Source organism: Salvia splendens, chromosome 17, assembly GCF_004379255.2.
Source record: "Salvia splendens isolate huo1 chromosome 17, SspV2, whole genome shotgun sequence".
Lineage (NCBI taxonomy): Eukaryota > Viridiplantae > Streptophyta > Magnoliopsida > Lamiales > Lamiaceae > Salvia > Salvia splendens.
The window spans coordinates 17,652,718-17,673,865 of record NC_056048.1 but is presented as its reverse complement, the minus strand read 5'-3'; the positions used below and the strand labels follow the sequence as shown (position 1 = coordinate 17,673,865).

General features: G+C 37.8%; 2 protein-coding genes across 2 annotated transcripts; one reads left to right on the top strand and one right to left on the bottom strand.

Annotated features, from left to right (window-relative positions):
* Positions 1–1,228: 1,228 nt before the first annotated feature.
* Positions 1,229–13,080, top strand: LOC121773833 (protein ALWAYS EARLY 3-like). Its single transcript, XM_042170752.1, has 20 exons — positions 1,229–1,314; positions 2,224–2,334; positions 3,125–3,223; positions 3,567–3,629; positions 4,140–4,217; positions 4,928–5,111; positions 5,444–5,709; positions 5,981–6,290; positions 6,769–6,843; positions 8,992–9,290; positions 9,834–10,130; positions 10,216–10,394; positions 10,475–10,757; positions 11,020–11,175; positions 11,391–11,534; positions 11,748–11,891; positions 11,982–12,197; positions 12,381–12,485; positions 12,568–12,654; positions 12,762–13,080. The coding sequence occupies exons 2-20, from the start codon at positions 2,236–2,238 to the stop codon at positions 12,924–12,926; spliced, it is 3,249 nt and encodes a 1,082-aa protein (XP_042026686.1). The 5' UTR covers positions 1,229–1,314; positions 2,224–2,235; the 3' UTR covers positions 12,927–13,080.
* A 349-nt stretch (positions 13,081–13,429) lies between these two features.
* On the bottom strand, positions 13,430–19,670 carry LOC121773768 (sucrose nonfermenting 4-like protein). Its single transcript, XM_042170684.1, has 13 exons — positions 19,244–19,670; positions 19,040–19,124; positions 18,482–18,673; positions 18,203–18,337; positions 18,065–18,124; positions 17,784–17,873; positions 17,367–17,501; positions 16,843–16,987; positions 16,563–16,736; positions 14,431–14,494; positions 14,270–14,339; positions 13,943–14,057; positions 13,430–13,794 (listed from the first exon to the last, which is right to left on the bottom strand). Exons 1-13 carry the CDS (start codon positions 19,339–19,341, stop codon positions 13,700–13,702), a joined length of 1,458 nt encoding a protein of 485 aa, XP_042026618.1. The 5' UTR covers positions 19,342–19,670; the 3' UTR covers positions 13,430–13,699.
* Between the last annotated feature and the right edge of the window lie 1,478 nt (positions 19,671–21,148).

The window sequence follows — 21,148 nt, the reverse complement described above, 5'->3', positions numbered from 1 at the left end:
TGTGTATCCGATGAAGTCGACTATGGAGGGTTCAAAGCCAACAACTGCCTATCCTTATGCTTATATACCTCTCGAGGGTTGAGCTTGTGTCTGCATGCATATGCATTTGGCTATTTCCACTCATGTGGGGGATTGTAGAAATCATGGAATAAATATGCCCGGTCAATGGATTTTGACCAAATAATAAAAGTGACGAGACATCTAATTTTGTGAAATTAAATGATATAGCGTCGATCTACATTTTACGTAGATAAATGTAGTATATTCACATTCTCAAATCCGATTTCCGGTGAGTGAGAAATAGTGTATTAAAGTTGGGCATAATTAGCTTTTAATTAAAGCTTGGAGTTGGAGCTTAGGGAATACTTAACTAGTGTTAATTATCTCACATAGGAGAAATGACACATTTTTTAATGTGTTTAAATTAAGTGACTTTATGTTACTTAATAGTTATAGTGGACCAAGATGGGTGAAAGAGCCCACACGCGCGCACACGCGCGCTCCGCCGCCGCCGCCCGCCCGAGCCCGTGCTCGACGTCGCGGTCGCGGGCCTCGGGCCCGGTCCCGATCTCAATCTCGATCTTGGTCTTGGACTTGGACTTGGACTTGGATTTGGATCTTGGCAATTGGTCTTTGGGTGGTCTTTGGGCTTGGGGGCTTGGTTGACCCTGCATGGGTGATCTCATACATTTTCATACTGTTTACAAACAACCAAACGTACATTAAATAGAAATATCAAGAATCATATCCTCCAAAAAAGAAATGATTCAAGTAACGTGAGACGGATATAGTATAATTTAACTAGTTATGGATATGAAATGATAAGAAAACAGATGAATTGGTGTCGGTGGTTAGTGAGACGGATATAGTATAATTTAACTAGTTATGGATATGAAATGATAAGAAAACAGATGAATTGGTGTCAGTGGTTAATGTCCGATCAAAGTAACATGTATCAACTCTCTCACTTGAGCTAGGCCTCATTGTCTATGACTATTCCCAACCAAATTGTAATTTCCAAGCCAATCGTGCATCAATTCAAAACTATGTAGGCTGAAACAGAGGAAACCCAAACTAAGAGGGCTCATTTCAGATAATGATAAAGTATAAGGACTCGACTGAAATTTAACGCCTCCTTTGAAAATCGAGAATCTGAAATCAGAAGAATTTCGCGGTTATTAACTCCCCCAAATTTATATTCCATTATTCAAACCTTCCTCTCTCTCGCTCTAAAACACACTCCTTTTCTCTCTCTAAACGCCCGCAAATTGTCGTTATCCTCTTCTTCTTATGGTGAATTGATTTATTGTAGAGGTAAATGAAGTGAAAAGGCGCACTATATTTGTTCTTAAATTCGTATAAGGATTTGAATTTGAGCTTTGAGCAGTTTTCGGTTTTGAAGTATTGTTTGGTGTTACTTTTTTTTTCTACTGAATTTGTCTCGATTTTCGTCGATCAATTGTGTGGTTTTGTCAAAGATGTTTAAAAATTTCCTTCTTTGATTCCTTTTTCGTTTTCTTCGGTGGAATTGGTCTGTTCTGCATCTGACTGAATTTGATGAATTAGTTGATAACCCTTCTTACTCCATGTGATTTTGCTGAAAAATTGTAAAGCCACTTTTTTCTGTGAGGATTTGAAGTATGCTTAATTTTGAGACCTCGTAGCTGCGTTTTCCTCAATGAGCTATGGTGCGTGTCTGCGTGTCATGTTCGGAGTGTGTGTGCTGCTTCAGTTCTGTTGAATGCTAAGAGCTAATATCTACACCACCTTTGAAATATAAAGAGTGGAAGCCGTAGTGATTTTTCCTTCTTGTTATTCTAATAAATTGATTACCTAGCTCTGTGAAGATTATGTCAGTCACGCATGAAGTTCAGTATTGATGGTTAGATATAGGTTTTGCCATTGAAATTGTATGTCAGACTTTGCTTTTCTTTGGTCCCACTAATGGCGTGTTCTTCCTTGTTCTCAGTCTGCTATTCGATGGTTGTTAACTTGTAATAGAACACTATCTGTGTAATTTTGTTTGGTGCCTTAAGCACTCTTGCATTTGGTTTAATACTCCAATGGCATGACGAAGAATGATAATTTGAGGGAAAGTACAATGCATACATGTTAGTATATTAATAACTAATAAGTACAGGGAATGTAAAAAACTTAAGATTAATAGTTGATCTAATTAAATTTTTGTGACTGATTATAATTTTTGTTGCACATGTGCATTAGTACTTAGCTGGTATGGGTCCATCCAAAAAATCTAGAAGTGTGAACAGGCGGCATACGCAAGAAGATTCTCCCAGCAAAGATGATGATAGTACCAAAAGAAACAGTAGCCGGGTGAGACTTGTAATTGAGTTTCCTGTTGCAATCAAAATTATCCGAATGATCCTTAACGGTTATCTTCTTGTCAGTTATGTTATTTTTGCAATCTCATGTATATTTCCCACGAGGGAATAATCAGATATAGAAATTTATGTTATGAACTTTCTCCTCATATATACACATTCTCAAATTGTTGTTGAAATTTACACACTGTATTATTAACCTTATGGAGATAGGAGACTACTTTGGGTCCCATTTTTCTCCATCTGTTCGGACAGAGTTGCCAGAAGTTAGATTGAAAGAAAGTCCATTTGCATATGTTCAGACTACTGCTTTCAATAAACAGATTTTATGTCTAGTGAAAAAAATGTCCGAGATTTTTGGATATTATCAACTACAGTTACACCCTCCGTCGGCGAATATGAGTCCCGTTTTTCCATTTTTGTACGTCGGCGAATAGGAGTCCCGGTTCATAATTACCATAAATGGTTGAGAGGCCCCACATTCCACTAACTCATTCCACTCACATATCATTTAAAACTAATATATACAAGTGGGACCCATATTCCACTAACTTTCTTCCACCCACTTTTCTTAACATTTATTAAAACCCGTGCCGGAATGGAATGGGACTCCTATTCGCGGACGGAGGGATTATTATGGACATGATTCTTGTTGTGCTGTTCTTTGTTCTTGCAGATCTATTGTTCTCTGTTACATTATAGTAACTTGAAGAACTTGGTGTTATTCATTTTAAATTTGAGAGATTCACCATTACTTCTTGTATTTGCTTGGTTTTTTGCAGAAAAGAAAGTTGTATGACATGCTTGGGCCTCGGTGGACCACTGAAGAGCTATCCCGTTTTTATATTGCTTACTGCAAGTATAATAAAGATTGGAAAAAGGTTAGCCTTTGTATTGGACCATTGATGATGAGTGAGCTTCTAAAAATAAAAACATCACTCTCTACTTTATTCTCCCTCTACTTAACACACTAGACAACACTGCATAAAATCTCATGATGAAAAAATGCATTCACTTTAAATGGGATGGAGGCAATATTAATTTGTTAATACTTTATTGTTATGTGGTTGCTATATACCAGAAATATAATAAAAAAGAAAGAAAAGGAAATAACTAGAAAATTTGGTTATTCGTGAGTCGTGATGCAAACTAGTTAAGGTCTGTTTTGATTTATGACTTTCAATTTGATTGCTGTGGCTGGTTTTTGCTGTCTTACATGAACAGACTGCAAGTGCTGTGAGCAATCGCTCTCCAGAGATGGTGGAGGCTCTTTACACAATGAACAGGGTATATTTGTTTTTTTATTTATGTTGCCTACAGTGATTAATACGCTGCATATCCTTTGACAAGAAATCTCTTCTGAACAAAGTTGATCCTTGATAGCCTATCGTCACTACTCATAAATTTGTACGTGTGCAACTCAACTCTTAGTGGTTATGACTGGACAGTCTATTCTGTAAAGGTCATGACGATGTCACTTCTTATTTATCTCATTAATTGATGCTGTAAATTTCCTTCAGTAGAATGAAATAACGTATGAAACCTGAACTAATTGGTGGATCTTCACCGATGAAGGATCACTTGCTATTTAGTTGAAAATTTCAGTTTGGTCCACTTTCTGTGCACTGTTACAGAACTACTTTATCAGTACAGGGGCTATGTTAGACCAAACTGGACTATTTGATACCAATAATAAATTAGTAAAAAATTGACACCCAAGAAATTCATGGATGATGCCATGGAGGCCCGTGCTTCAATAACACAAGTTTTGTAACCATTTGAGCTCTTCAATCTCAGGCATACTTATCTCTTCCGCATGGAACTGCTTCTTCGGATGGGTTTATTGCTATGATGACTGATCATTACTGCAATTTGGTGAGACTACTTTAATTCTGTTAGCTAGCTGAACCTCTACAAACAAAATAGGGCTGTCAAATTTGATATTGGGAAGTGGTGTCCAGTTCTTTGTTAAGATAAATGTTTGTGAAAACCATTGTACTAGTAGTCAGATTGTTGAGATAGTTTTTTGGTGCATCACTATCCATGTCTGTCCTTTTCCTGTATGCCTTCATGTGCATGTTTTTTATCGTTTTTATTTATATAAAAGTGGCATTTCATTAGCAGGAAATGGCTTGAATAATGATAGCAGAAAGTGGCATCCTACTTGAATTTCAATGCAACTGTAGCCAAGTGCCTACCTGTTTGGAGTTTGAATTACGAGACAAGAATTGTTGTTAAACTCACAAATCTTATTCTTTCATGTATGCCTAAAATATTTTTGTTTGTCATTTAGTATTACTCTCTTCGTCCCGCAAGAATATGCACTTTTGGTTGAACACTAGTTTTAATGCCCATTGGTAAAGTAAGAGAGAAGTAGAAAGAAAAAGTAATTAAAGTATTGTTAGTGGAGAATGGGTCCCACCTCATTAGAGAGAGAGTTTCCAAATTTAAAAAGTGCATATTCTTGTGGGAAAAAAGAAAGAGTGCATATTCTTGTGGGATGGAGGGAGTAATAAGTTTCTTGCTATCTAATTAATGCTTTCTTTTTTTGCCTCTACTAAGTTGAGTTGATCTTGGCTTGACAGGCAGGAAGTGACAGTGACCTGGAAAGCAATGATGGGACATCATCTAGAAAGACTCAGAAGCGTGCCCATGGCAAAGTCCAGCCTACTGCATCTAAATTATCAAATGATCAATTTGTTTCACATTCCCTAGTCACTGTACCAGATTATGGTTTCCAATCATTGTTGAAGAAGAAACGAACTGGAGGTAAAGCATTGTTTTATGTATAGTCTTGGAATACATGTGGTTATGCAGCATTCACAAATTTTCTTAGCCATGCTGGATTTTGTTTGCTCTGCATTTCTTGGCTGGATGGACCAGGAAGTTACTTCTAAGACCATTTAGGTCTCAGAGAAGGATCGATACGAGTACTAAAACACCAAATTGCATGATCTATGTTTCATATTCCAGAATATATACATTCCTAAACTGGATTATTAATTTGTGTGTGGATATTCTTGTTTGTACATAATATTCCCAGATATCCCCCCAGCTGACCATAAAATTTTTACCTAGTTATATATTTGAGTTTTCTGCAGGAAGCTGGCCGTGTCCTGTCGGGAAAAGGACACCAAGGTTCCCCATTTCATTTCCAAATGAGAAGTTTAATGCGGAAAGTAGTGTTTCAACCAGAAGGCCTGGCTTGAAGCTAAAGGCCGATGCCAATGAGGACGAAGTAGCTCAGGAGATAGCTATTGCTTTGGCAGAGGCATCACAAAAAGTTGGCTCTTCCAAGGTTTCACGGACACCAAGTAAAATAGCTGAAAGTGTTTTGTCATCACCTTTTAGATGTGTCCAGAGAAAGGTAGTGGTTTGACTTTATGTTCAGAAAAATGTACTCCCTCCGTTCCTTGTTAATAGAGGCATTTGTTTTCGGCACGGAGTTTAAGATTAGTGTGTTAAATGGATAATGAAAAAAGTAAGAGAGATGAAGAGAGAATAAAGTTAAAGGGAGAATTACTTTTTGCCAAAAATAGAAATGACTCAAGTACTTCCTAAAATAGAAAAATGACTATTAACATGAAACGGAGGGAGTATAGTTTATACCCAACTCATTTTCCCACACTTGGTAACAGCATTCTCTAGTAGAAATGACCCGCAACCAGGATGCTGGCTTGGATAAAGAAGAATTAGAAGGTAGCACAGAGGCTGACACTGGTTCTGTGAAAGAGAAGACAAGGAAACTCAAAGGCAAGAATTATGAAATCGGTAATAATAGTGAGCATCTCTTGGATGACATCGAGAAAGAATGTAGTGGAACAGAAGAAGGTCAGGAGTTTGGAGCACTGAGAAACAACTTTCATGAAGAGGTTACCGATACCAAGATTTTGAGGTCCTCTGTGCAGAGTCAGAGAAAGAAGAGCAAAAAGGTTCTCTTTGGAAAAGGTACACAAGTATCATTCATCTCTGAATTATCATCTTGTATGTCACTCTGAAAATGTGTCCATGGAGTATTTGCCCCTTTCCAAATTTTTGCAATTTACAAATGTTGAAATATGTACTATAAGGCTTCGATGTTGTTGGAACATATATATATATATAGTTTAGAACTAGTGGTTTTTGTTTATGGTCTGCAGTTTATTAACAGGTTTAGTTCTTTTTTGGGGGGAGGGGGGGTCTTGCACCAACTATAATGATCTAGTATTTCCTGTGTGATATAACAGAATCTTCTGTATTGGTTGATCAATGCACAGACCAAACGGTGTGTTAATTATGGACATGTTGAATATATCACTTTTCAAGAGGCTATATAGATCTCATTGTATAGCATTATTTGGTCTTCATCTTAAGGGATAGTAGTTCAACAGCGTATGCTGTTTTATTAGCATCAGCTGCAGCTTAATCTACTCTCATTCCTGTTTAGATGATGCTCCAGCATTCGATGCCCTACAAACACTGGCTGATTTGTCACTGATGATGCCAACAGGAGATGAAGATGGTAAGTTATCTAACACTCACTTTTTCCTCTTCTGAATAAATAATAGCTGAATAAATGATGTTTCCTCAATTGTTTGGACCTATTGATGATATTGTTCCAGAAATTACCTGGGATCCGATCTTCAAAATTTCTTACCTCATTAGAGCATCCCCATCCGTGCCCTTGCCAACGAGCACGGATGTGGGCCTGGACCCACTTTTACTCCCTGCTCTTTGGCAAGAGCACATCACCCACATTCGTGCTCTTCCGCAAGGACAAGCTCAAGGGTCCACCATTCTATTATTCAATTTAAATAAAAACATTTCCACAATATTAAAATGCATTAAAATTACCCGGAATATTATTTCAAATTATAAAAAAAAATTACATAATTAAAATTCTAAAAATTAAAAATTATATAATTAAAATCCTAAAAATTAAAAATTACATAATTAAACTCTTAAAAAATAAAAATTATATAATTAAAGGCTAAAAATACCTCGTGGAAGACTATTCATCCGGCTCTACCCCAATGTTCTTCGAAGACCCCGTATCATTGCCACATGCGATCGAAGTTGCTCGGGGGTCATAGTTGACCTATCGGCCAAATTGAGTTGGGCCAAAACCTCCCACAACGAGTTGGTGGGGGGTTCGAGGTGGCATAAAGGGAGCGGTAGCGGGATCGGGGGCGGATAGAGTCGTGGCGCGATGACGGTTGGCCGTCCACTTCTTCCTTCCTTGCGGCTGGCGTTGGGAACTACTTGGGCCGGCGTCGGGGCTACCCAAGTTAGTTCCGGCGAGCTGGGTGGACACCTCATCGGAGCCGACGTCGGATAGGGATACCGACCTCGACCGTTTGCTGGAGGAGCTAGAGGAGGATGATACGCCTCCCCTATACATCGGATGCACACGCACCTCCTGCCAAACATTGGGGTACTTGAACGGTTTGTAGTGTTGGGATTGGTAGGTTGCCTTCGCGGCACTGATGATGTTGACCTTGCTTCTGCCTCTTCCCGCCGACCGCTCTTCATGGAGGTAATACCCTGGAACTTTTGGATTTCTTCGTTGGCTCTGTATATGGCATTGCGCACCATACTCTCGTTGCACTCGATTGTTCCAGCCGGCCGGTTTTGATTGTAACGGCGACAGATGCGCCACCAAAAATGGTCCCCGGATTGGTTCGTGCCAATCTTCGGATCTTCGGAGATAGACAAAAATGCTTTGAATAATTGATTCATCTCCCCCGAAGTGTACGGGGTGCGGACACCACGAGTAGGAAGATGAGGAGTTTGAGAGTTGCCGCTCCCTCCCACTCTAAGTACGGGTGGTTCGGGTGCCCACCCGTATTACCCATCGGGGGCATCTTGGTCTTCCACAGAGTAAGGCCGATAGCCATCCGCAGCTTGCGAACTTTGGGTTTGAGGAGTGGCCGAAAATTCCATTTCCGGACTAGGAAATGGTTGCGAGTCGAACCATTCGTGGTTCCAACCATGGGAGTCGGAGGGGTGATCGCCGGAGCCGGACATTTTTTTGTTGTAAGAGTGAAAGAAAGATTGAGAATTGTAAGAATGAAAATGAGAATTTAGATGAGAATTGTGTAGTGTGGTGTGAAATTGTTTGTGTGGAAGTGGAGGTATTTATAGATGAAAATGTGAATTTTTTGGGAAAAAAATTTGAAAAATAAATTAAAAGTGGGGAGAAAATGGATATAACTTTTTGGAAGTGGGAAAATATTTTTTTTATTTTTAATCGATTTTTTTAATGAATATCCGATTTTTTTTTTTAAAAAAGGAAATTCAACGGCATTGCCGTTGGCCAATCAGGCGTTGACACGTGTGCTGCTCGCTGGAACGGACGCTTCAGCGTCAAGAGCGCAGCGGTGCGCCGCGCCGCTGGCACGGACGAACGGACGGTGTCACCACTGCGGATGATCTTAAGCTCTTATATTGTTGTAAAGAGGTGAAACTTGTGTTATTTCCAATCAATTGGAGTCGGGGTTATATTTGCCTGACTTGTACGCAACATAATGCTTTTTATAATACACTGTTCATTTTCTTGATTTAGAAAAGCATTTTTAGTCAGTTGATGATTGTACCATCATCAAATGATACCATTTTATGTTCCTGCACATTAGCATTTCCTCAGAGTTATTACTTGTCCCACTCACAGATATTCAAGTTTCTCATTCATTGGATTCAAGGCTGCAATTTAAAGATGAAGGTCATGATCCACTTGACGTGTTGCTGTCGACAGGATCTCTGCCAGTGAACCAGAAAAAAGAAATGTGTAGATACTCAGGGGTAAGAATGAAAGGGCATAAGCCACTCTCAAGTTCCAAAGTTGCACCCAATAGAGCATCAAAACCTGGAAAAGCTTCTGTAACTAGTTCTGTCCTTGAAGAAGATCGGGATCTTCAACTATCTAACACCAAAACACCAAGAAGGAAACATAAGATGCAAGCATCTAAGGTGGGCAGTTTTTTCACAATTTTCTGGAGTACATTGATTCTACTGGTCTTATTGATTGGAATGTTTCTTCTTAATTAAGATATCATAAACGCTAACAATGGAGAATCTGAAACCATGGGTGTTTCTTTTAAAAATTTTTGGGTACTCATAGATGCTACCGATCTTAATAGTTTGACTCTTTTTCCCTATGGAAATAATGCACTCCCTCCACCCCTTTGTAGCTAAGTTGTATTCCTTTTTGGGTTGCCCCACTGCAGCTGAGTCAAATATTTTTTTTGGTAAAGTAACACATCTCATATCTCTTACTTTATTCTCTCTTCATTTCTCTTACTTTATCTTTTTCCTACTTTATTCTCTATTCCCTTAACCGACTTAACACAATTTTCTTAAATCTCGTGCCCAAAAGAAATGCCTCTACTATAAAGAGACGGAGGGATTAGTTATTGTGCATTATGTACTGTATTGATTTTCAGCAGGGTATGCTTCTGTGAAAAAAGTTCTCTGGTTGAGAGCTTTCTGATTTATGACATTTATTATCGTTAGGATGGAGATCCTGGTGGGAAGAAACTAATGAATAAAAATAAGAAATCTTCTCAAAGTGTCTCACCACATTTACTAAGAAATTCAGAGAATTCTTCCAGTGCTGATACACAAAAAGAAGCAAGTGAGCCAGCACAATTTGCACAGCTTCCTTTCGTTAATCAGGTCAACTTACTAACTAAAGTCAGGAGCAGACGTAATATGGACCTCAAGAAACCACAAAAATGTCTTGATAACATCTCAAATGCGCAAAGTGAGCTGCCTATTGCTTCAATCGATGGCAGAGCACATAATTCAAAGGTTTGGTGGTGCTCCCCCACTTTTTTCAGTATGTTAGTTGAATTGGCCAAATCTCAACATTCTTTTATTGTATCGTGTCATGCAGAAAAATATGTCCATTTGCTTGTCAAATCCTCATCTGAGAAGATGGTGCATTTATGAATGGTTCTACAGTGCCATTGATTATCCTTGGTTTGCAAAGAGAGAGTTTGTTGAATATTTGTATCATGTTGGATTGGGCCACGTTCCAAGATTAACTCATGTAGAGTGGGGTGTCATTAGAAGGTATATGTCTTCTTTTGACAAGTTCTATCTTTTTGCTATTCACCATATTACCTGATAATAATGTTAATGTTGATTTGAAGTTCTCTTGGTAAACCACGGCGATTTTCAGAGATGTTCCTAAAGGAAGAGAAGGAGAAGCTTAATCAGTACCGGGATTCCGTTCGAACACATTACACTGAGCTTCGTGAAGGTGTTCGAGAAGGACTGCCAACTGACCTTGCGATGCCTTTATCGGTTGGACAACGTATCACTGCCATCCATCCAAAAACCAGGGAGCTCCATGATGGAAGTGTGCTGACTGTGGATCATTCTAGGTGCCGGGTCCAATTTGACCGTCATGAGCTAGGAGTTGAATTTGTCATGGTAATCTACATCCTCTCTTGTGGTTTTCTACTGATAGATTTTGTTTTATGTGGATGATTCTGCAATTGAAAATTGTTTAAATGCTGTGTTACATGCGGCCATACATCCATCATTTAATTTCAGGACTGGAGCCAGCAATGTTTATGCTACTGTTTACATTTTCCGTTTATGTAAATAATTATTGGCTTCTCAAGAGTTATGTGCCTCAGTCTTCCTAATTGCTTATTTCTCAATCTATGTACTTGATGCTATGTTGTGGTAGGACATCGACTGCATGCCTTTGAACCCTCTCGAGAATCTGCCTACAGCATTGGTTGGGAAACAGCCAATTTCTGTTGATAAGTTTTTTGAAAATTTCAACGAGCTAAAGGTTTGCGGACGAATACAAGAGTACATAAAACTTTTCCCTGGTGACAAGGTTGATGCCTCTGACGATATCTCCCGCTTTTCACACTGCATGTTTCCAATTTCCAAATAGCATTTGTTTGAAACCTTTCAATATAATCATACTACTATTTCTTATCTGGCAGTTTATATACACAGTCTTGATTGCATTGATTCATATTGTGGTAGGTACAACCACGGTATTACATTCATAGTAAAAGTATCTGAAGTTAAAATCGTTTTGATCAGGTCTCATGCCCAAATACTAATCTGCAAATGAGGATTGGATCTGCTGAAACTCTCAATCACCAACAAGCAGCATATTCGCAAATCCAGGCGAAGGAAGCTGATGTTCAAGCTCTCGCTGATGTGACTCGTGCACTTGAGAAAAAGGTTTCACCATTCACTAGCTGATGTTTCATGCTTATAAAGCTGCTTTATAATCAAATTCTACTGTAGGCTTTTAACATTGGTTAGATTTTTTGAAAAAAAATCAGCGTCCTCTCCATCGCCTGTTATTGGTGGATGTTCATTTGTTGGAATTCTAACTGCGTGTCAAAATTTTGTTGCATCAATTGGCATAATCTCACTTTCTTTTACGTGTAGGAAGCTGTTGTTCTAGAGTTGAGGCGCATGAACGATGATGTATCCAGAGATCAGATTGACAGTCATAGCTCTTTGCGGGACTCTGAGCAGTTTAAAAAACAATATGCTGCAGTACTTGTACAGTTGAATGAAGCCAATGAGCAGGTATAGATGCCTCCACACAGAAAACTGAAAAGAGTATTTTAGTAATATTATTATTGATTTTTTGTAATCAATTTTTTTTACTTGGAGCAGGTTTCTTCTGCTATATATTGCTTGAGACAGAGGAATACATATCAAAGAAGCATGCCACTTTTGTGGCTCGGGCAAGGCACCAATTCTGCTGATCCTGGCAGCAAATTTTCTCTTGACCGTTCTGCATGTCATACTAACGAATTGGGACCCCACGTGAATGAGATCATCGATAGTTCGAGAACAAAAGCATGTGTAATGGTGGATGCAGCTATGCAGGTACCTATAGAAAAATGCATCTAACTCAATTACTTATGTAAGAACAGTAATATATTGTCATAAATCCACTCCTGCAATAATGCTATGCGACAAAGACAGCCCCAGAAGCCATTTATTTCCAGAATTTCATCATGTGCTCCACTTTCTTTATAAAAAAATTTATATATGTATATATTTCTGTAGGCGATGGCATCTCTTAAGTACAAGGAGGGCACCACTGAGAAGATTGAGGAAGCTATTGATTATGTTAACGGTCGACTTCCCTCTGATGATTCCAGCGTGCCTATGGTAAGGATTACGACAGTTGAATATTTAGCCTGTGATTCTGCCTAAAACTGGGATCCATTAACAAATGTGAGATTTCTTGCAGGAATCTAATTCTAAAGCACCCGACACAGAATATCAAATTCCTGTCGATCTGATCTCCAAATGCGTCGCAACTTTGCTTATGATTCAGGTAAATTGATACGAAGGAGCACACACGCATAAGCACTAAGCAGCAGGATTAATTCAAGTTCTTTAGTGCTTGAATCACCTGAATGTTCCCAATTTGTGTGGTCGCAGAAGTGTACGCAACGGCAGTTCCCTCCATCAGATGTCGCACAGATTCTGGATTCTGCTGTAACAAGCTTGCAGCCAGGCAGCTCGCAGAATCTTCCTGTTTACACTGAAATACAGAAGTGCATGGGCATCATCAGGAACCAAATAATGGCATTGATACCGACATAACACAGCGACCGCGATCGGACTCTGTTGATAGTGTAATAATTCGTTTTCTTGATCATCTTAGCTTTCATTTTTTGTCAACATTGAATGAAGAAAATGGAGTAATAGCCATTTGATTGACTAGTTTTTTTGCTCAAGGTGCTGGCCGTTGGATTGAGATGCTATTTGCAGTTTTCGCTAAGTTATTTTTAGGCTTGAATTAGTCCCTATAATTAATAATCTTTTAATGAGTTTTCTTTGTAATAGCTAAAACGTTGCGACTTTCAGAAAGTAATAACAAGAGCTACACATCGTCACATGCTTTTTAAATACAAGTAGAATAATGTTTGGTCATTAAAATCAAATTAATTGCATTTTTTTCCAAATACTAAATTAATTGTCAAGTTAATTTAACTTATAAATTTGTCTATGAACAACAAGACACACAAGCACCAGAATTCATCGGCCTTAATCAGATGGTAGAATTTTTTTTCAATTTTCCTTTCAATCATAGCAGAAAAAAGGGGTAACGAGATAAGAAGCCAAACATTGGCAAGAATTATACATAAATAAAAACTAAAGAAAAGAAAAGTCATCCATCCTCCCCCCATTTCATTTTTCTTATTTTCTCCAATTTCAATAGCAGAACTTTTTGCCTATTTCTAAAAAAATTGAGATGCTCGAGACATGGAGCAACAACTACATTCACTTACACTTCTCATCTTTTCAGCCTATCAACTTAAAACCAGGCTAAGAATGAGAGCGGAAACATCGATTGTATACACTGTTGAATTTGCTTAATGGCCCATGAGAAATCTGAATGCGTCGCCCAACGAAACAATGCCTTCAACATGCTTGCTTCCAGCTTCAACCACAACCAGACGCCTCACTCCTGAGAAGAAAAGCATGCAAATTGGGAATCGGAGGAAAAGTTAACATGTTGTGTGTGTGTATCAGTGTATATATATTAGTGTCAAAAGGAATGGAAAATGATCAGGTGCAAGAAAACGTCTTAAAACAAACTAGAAGGAATCTATAACCTGGCTGGGATAACCTCTCCAAGACTTTATGGAGAGGATCTGTACGTAAACACATAAAACATCTTTGAATGTTGGAGCCGTATACTGAAAATGGGTCATCTCTGTACTGCAACGCCTGCAATTCGGAGATGAAGAAAAATAAGAAATTAAGAAGAAGCAATATACTCTAAGTTATGAGTATCATTCCATAGAATGAGTTTTCAAACTAACATAAAAACTGCAATTTCTACTGTGGCGTGGCACTGGACTGTCACCCTGACACCATGCAACTAACATTCACAGATACAGCGATTTTAGCATGAAAGCGAACTCAATGGATGTGTTTACCTGATGAATAGTAGTTTCTTCGAGATTAATGTGTGTGTAGATTTTGTCTCTGGCCAAACTAGTTATGTCACTGCAAAAATGATGACTAATTAATATAATTCCAAGAGGGGAAATAGATTCACCTGTGATTAGACAAACAGCAGTAAACGCATGTTACTAACCGTCGAGAATATACATCCAATAAAGAGTCATTATCATCAACGATAGGGATTGAACTAACTTGTGCTGCAAAGGAATGAGTCTGAAATCATGTATATGCAGAATATAACATAAGTCTGAAATAACTAGGGACCATCTATTCAGATCAGGTTTTTTCTTCTTTTGTACTATAATAGAGTTATCATTCCTCGTTTGTACTGGACTTTTTTTGTTCCGGATTTGGGAGAGACGCATGACCCTCATGCGTCCCCTTTTAATGAGACGCATGACGGTCATGCGTCTTAGAAAGAGACGCATCTCCCTCATGCGTCTTTTATATTTTTTAAATTTCACAGACGACGCATGAGGCTCATGCGTCTCCAATTTCGAATTAAAGCAGCAGCGAAGGCAATAGCCTCCTCATTCACGGAAACAAAAAGAGAGACGATGAACTTGGCGATTTTTCCTTTGTGATTCGGCGAAGAAGACGATTTCCACTCGTGTTCCGGTAAGTTTCGTTCAATCCTTCAACCTTCCTCTTCCTTAATTGTTGTTAATTTGCATAGTTTGTTTAGATTTCCCCTACTATCACTTAAAATATCATCAGACGATGATGACAGCAATTCTGGATCATCAAGGTCTCCTCGTACAACATGAACATCAACATGCTCTTGTACATTCTCTTGAGAATTCAATCCAACATCAGCAACATCTGCAACATCTGTTTGCTCATTCATACCGCAATCAATGCTCATAGGTTCAAACCTCGTAGAAGATCCAACACCATGATCAACAATTGGTGTGATGAAGGTATTTCCAACAGACGAATACTCAACAAATAATTCAATATGCCGAGTAGAATTTAGAGCCGCATTGAACATAAAAAACACACTTTCATTACTGTCAACCCCAGTACATACATAACTCGTACCGGTACCCAAGAAACAATGTCTCCAAGATATTTCGATGAAGTGTTGGTTTGAATCTATTATCTTAGCACATATCATTGCAATTAATTCAGATAATGAAACACATGAATCCAATACGATGGAAGCTCTCGCACGAGGAGGATCATAACAAATGCCCACTTGAGGAAGTTGATATATTCTACCACCCCAATATAAACTCACGAATACTTGCATGATTTCTGCAAAAATATATATACAAACCAACAACAATTAAAGACAATTTTTTTCAATAAACCCTAATTTAGTAAGTTTACAATAAATTTATCAAAAACCCTAATAATATGCAAATAAACAACAAATAAGGGAGCAAAGTTGAAAGATTGAAGGAAACTTACCGAAATATGAAGGGAATCGCCACGAAATCGCCAAGTTTTGTCTTCTTCTCTTTCTCTCGCGGATTCTGCCTATTCTGCCTGGGGCACTGATTTAAGCAAGTTAGAGACGCACCAGCCTCATGCGTCTCTTCCTAAGACGCATGACGCTCATGCGTCGTCTGTGAAATTTAAAAAATATAAAAGACGCATGAGGGAGATGCGTCTCTTTCTAAGACGCATGACCCTCATGCGTCGTTAAAAAAACGAAAAAAAGAGAGATGCATGACTCTCATGCGTCTTTATGAAAGACGCATAATCGTCATGCGTCTCATTAAAAGGAGATGCATGAGGGTCATGCGTCTCTCCCAAATCCGGAACAAAAAAAAAGTCCAGTACAAACGAGAAATGATAACTCTATTCTAGAACAAAAATAGAAAAAACCCATTCAGATCCCAGCAGGGGCGTAGCCAGGATTTCATTGAAAAAGGGGCAAAAATATAGTATATAGGAAAAATTTATGTATTTGAGGAGGGGCATTTAGTGTGGTTGGAGTGTATCATAAATATGTTTGAATTAGTTTCCTTTTCTCGTCAAACTGATTTCTGCAGAACCATAATATAAGTAATGCCTCCAAGTTGAAATTATTGAACTACATGGTCAGTCAATTTTCATAAATTCATGCTACGCCAAAATAAAATAAAACCATCATATGGAACAACTCAGTAACTTTGAGCTACATCCAAGAAAGTAAAAGACAATTTAGTGAAAAATTGGGTCGCTGTTTCACTACAAAAAGTAGACTGCATAGAGACAAAGATGAAACAGAAATGTGACTACTCCAAAGTCTCCCATTTCTAGAATGTATCTGGATACCTTGAATTAAGAAATTTAATGCTGCACCAAGAGTGGCACTCGGTCTCAACATTGCCAATGGCCTGCGATTTGGCTCTCCAATCTTAGGAACCCAAGTTCCCAAAGGAATTGAACAAATTGGCAATTGAAGTACTGGCAATGAACCAGGCGAATGCCTGAAAAACCGGCATATACCTGCAAAGCAACATGTTTAATTACTACTACCCACAAGGAGCTAAATATTGTCTGGAAAATAGTTCAAACACACTGAAACCGTTAGTGACTGGTCCACAATACTGACATTTTAGTACCCCGGAAAGTGAAGCAAGGTGTAATAGATTTTTGTTCGGGGAATCTGCTGAAGGAGAATGAATAATGGGAACTGTTGCTACACCACTTTGCAAAATCTTCAGAGCAACTTCGTTTAAGGAGTCATCAGGCCCAGCCTGGAAAACTTCCAGTGTATAAGAGAACATATTTTTGTTTACAAGTCAACAATATAAAGCTTTTAAGGAAGTATCTAATATATAAGGAAATAAATGACGATAAGAAATAAATTAGATCGTACCAAAACAAGAACAAACAAAAGGTCCAACAGGTCCAACCAGGGTTATATAATATGGTGGAAAACATCAACAATATGAGGGTGTAATAGGCAGTTATTATACTTATTGTTTGATCAGCAGTATGCCAGTATCAAATATGCAGAAGGATATCTGTATAAAAGATCATCTATCTATCCATCCTGTGCATAGAAAATAAAATGATCGGCCCAACGTACACAATATTCATGCTGGCATTTAGCGCCTCAATATGAACACTTACTTGTACAAGTTGTCTTGGAACTATTGCTCCTTGGCCATTAATTTGATTATTCAGATAAATCTTTGCTTCTTTCCAAGCAGATATGGTATGCGTTTCGAGCTCTTCCTCCGTCAAATTTGACCCATGCCTGCCAAGCTGCTAGCACATATAGAAAATATCACAATGAGATCTTTGAGTTTTCACAGTGCATTGCCAGTCAAATATGAGAGAAAGATCTATCGACAGCGTTCTGTATGAAGGCCAGACTAACTTTAAAATGCCGATTCTGTATTAAGGTTAGATCGACATTATATAACAACGAAACATCAGGTTACAAAAGTGGAAATGCACAAGGAGTCAAGGAGGAGGAGAACAGCTATGGTAAAGGAGCATATTTAGGAAAGATTATTCTGTATGAAACATGGCAGAATGCTCTACCTCTCTCATAATCAAGATAAAATCCATTGCACTAAGAACTCCAACAAATTTCCCCTTTGAAAAGTCCCACAAGGGTGCCATAGAGATCCCCTGAAATGAATATTTTTCATTCTTAAGAGTTCGTAACTTTACCAGAAGAAAGTTGGTCAAACAGAGCACCAAGTACAGACAGCGGAGACAACCAAGACACCATCTTGCCAGAGGCATGTTAGTCATAGTGCCCTGGTCTGGTAGGCAATAACTTTAACATTAAAGAACAGGCACTTAACAAATAAAGGTACCTGTTCATGCAATATATGAAATGCTTGCTTTACAGGGAGTTCAACATCCAAAGCAATAACCTGAAAAACAGACTGAATAAATCAAAGAGACGAAAAAGGAAGAGTGAGAGAGACAATGTCGGGACAGATCATCCAGACCTTCCCAGATTCAGGGAGCAACTCATATGCCTTGTGAGCTGACAAGAATACAGCTATACGATGACGAGAAACATCTATGTCAGCCTCTGACATTGTAGGGAAGGGCTCAGGAGGCGTACTATCTGACAGCCGAACCTGTAATAAAGATGAACAATAAGATAGACTTACATCCACTGTGACTGAATAAGAAAATATCATCACATTAACTTCTTTAATAAGTGCAATGTTAAAATTATAGGTTTGGCAGGGGAAGTAAAGATGAGCACAGGAATACCATACCACGCGTTGGAAGCCCTCACTATCAACATCCATGCTTGAACCATGACCAGAAGGAGGCGCTTGTGGGCTTAGCATTGGAGTAAGGTAATCAGCTTCTGTAGATAAGAGGATAGTGTTCACTGTTCCAATGTTACTATTGACAGAAGGCTGGTGCTCATCATGTCTCCATTCACCATCAACCACAAATTTGTACTACAGAAAAAGAAGCAGTTTTTGAACTGAAACGGTACATAACTCCTCAAGCTAAATTTATGAAAATTGGATACAAAAAGGCAGATCGAAAATTTTATCCTAGCTATGAATCAGTAGAGGTAAACAATTTGATTACGCAATTGAGTAATTTATGACACAGAACATATCAAAATAGTAACATAACCAAACGCACATGCCATAACACAGATACCATATTCATGGGAAACACGAAATTAGCTGCTTATCAACAGTCATTTAACAATAATATGGCTATTTACAGTCAAATTTGGAACTAAATTTTCCTTCTTGGTTGACACTTGGGGCATTTCTTCTCCCTAGGAAGCTCCAAGTACATGAACAACCAACCTGGTGACAACCGGGTGGAAGACTGCAAATCGTTTGAAACACCATAGGACACCCCTCAACCGGGGTCATTGGCCATTGTGTCCACCTTTTAAATAACAATAACAATAACAACAAAAGTAAAAGTTAGCATAAGCACAGCTTAAATCAAAAGCTGATCCTAGAAAGAACAAAGTAGACAAAAAAATCAATATCAAATCGACTAACCCGGTAAAAGAGCCACTAATATACACAATTCTCCCACCATAACGCCACACAAACCGCGTCGGAATCAACACCATTGCACTTTCGCGGGAATAATCCATATCAAGATTTTAAAATTTCCACTTCCCAAGGAAAAATCCAAGCATTCGCGTGATCATAACTAAACAGCATCAACGAAATAAAGCGATGATTGTGAAAACCCGTAACCCATCAGGTAAAAACACGCAGAATTTGAATGAATATTTTCCTAAATTACATCCAAAACCATAATTTGATGGAAACACTCAGCTTCTTAAATCTATAGATGCTAATAATTCAAAACCCTAAAGAAGAGGAACAATTGGGCGGAAAATGCGAAGCAGTGAGCATCAAGATAGAAATTTTTCAACAAGACGAGCGAGCTGAGGGTGTTTACTGTTTAGACATAGAATTCAATTAGCATATTGTGAGTGAAAATAATTTTCTAACCCTAAAATATTCCATTTTTGAATATTTTTATTTGGAAAACGCAAATATATACTTCCTTCGTATCACTATAAATGACACATTTTTCTTTTAATGTATCTAACTCTAAATAACATATTTTTAAATATAAAAACATATTTCTTTCTACTTTTTCTCTCTGTTATTTTATTATCTTCACTTTCCTCACAAAGCAATTCTACATAAAATCATATATCGAATGATAAATGCTACATTTAAAATGAGATGGAATGAATATATATACAAGTTTTTATCGGCTCAAATGATTACCGCGGTTCCATATTATGAGATACTCCTTCCGTCCCTGAAAATTTGTACGTATTTCCATTTTCGTCTATCCCTAATAATCTGTCATCTTTCAATTTTAACATTTTGGGTAGATAATCTCACGTTCCATTAACTCATTTCCACTCACATTTTATTATAAACTAATACTCCTCGTCCCATAAAATATGAACAATTGATATGACACGGAAATTAAGACAAAATTAGTAAAGTAAGAAAGAAGATGAGAATGGTAGTTAAAGTAGTGTTAGTGGATAGTGAGATCCACATTATTAGTAGTGTTTAATGGTGGTATAAGTTCTAAATAAGTTGATGTACAAGGGTAGTAAATTGGGAAAACTTTCCAAAAATGAAATACACATATTTTTGTGGAACGGACGAAAATGAGAAAGTGCACATATTTTTATGGGACGAAAGGAGTATATAAAAGTATGATTCACATACCACTAACTTTTTCAACCCACTTTCTATTATTCCCTCCGTCTCATAATAGATCTCACACTTTCCTTTTTAGTTTGTTCCACAAAAGATGTCACATTTCCTTTTATGAAAAAAATCCTTCTCACATTAATATTAATATTTTGTTTTCTCTCTCAATCTAACACATAAAACAACATCTTCTAAAATCTCGTGCCATTCTTCAAGTGTGTCATCTATTATGGGATGGAGAGAGTTCATTTCTTAAAATCCATGTCGAGTCAAATAGTGACAAATTGTTACAAACAGATGGAGTAGTACCAATTTACTTGCCAAGTCAGCATTACTTGAAGTCTTGATTTTCTATTTTAATTTATTTTATATTACTTCTTTTATTGGAGTCTTGTTTTTCATTTTAATTTGTTTTTCTTTTATTAATTGTTATTAAAATTAGTCTCATTTGTATGATGGCATAATACATTATATTTTGGGTATAATCTCACGTTCCATTAACTCATTTTCACTCACATTTTATTATAAACTAATACTCCTCGTCCCATAAAATATGAACAATTGATATGACACGGAAATTAAGACAAAATTAGTAAAGTAAGAAAGAAGATGAGAATGGTAGTTAAAGTAGTGTTAGTGGATAGTGAGATCCACATTATTAGTAGTGTTTAATGGTGGTATACGTTCTAAATAAGTTGATGTACAAGGGTA

What these genes read in the sequence shown, in the direction of transcription:
- LOC121773833 (XM_042170752.1), top strand. Translation starts at nt 2,236, where the DNA reads ATGGGTCCATCCAAAAAATCTAGAAGTGTGAACAGGCGGCATACGCAA. An exon ending in GCCAACAGGAGATGAAGATG is followed by an intron (nt 6,844 to 8,991) that starts GTAAGTTATCTA and finishes TCCCACTCACAG; the next exon opens with ATATTCAAGTTTCTCATTCA. An exon ending in CAACTTTGCTTATGATTCAG is followed by an intron (nt 12,655 to 12,761) that starts GTAAATTGATAC and finishes GTGTGGTCGCAG; the next exon opens with AAGTGTACGCAACGGCAGTT.
- LOC121773768 (XM_042170684.1), bottom strand. Translation starts at nt 19,341, where the DNA reads ATGGATTATTCCCGCGAAAGTGCAATGGTGTTGATTCCGACGCGGTTT. An exon ending in TTCCACCCGGTTGTCACCAG is followed by an intron (nt 18,674 to 19,039) that starts GTTGGTTGTTCA and finishes CTTTTTCTGTAG; the next exon opens with TACAAATTTGTGGTTGATGG. An exon ending in GTGAGGGCTTCCAACGCGTG is followed by an intron (nt 18,338 to 18,481) that starts GTATGGTATTCC and finishes TCTTTATTACAG; the next exon opens with GTTCGGCTGTCAGATAGTAC.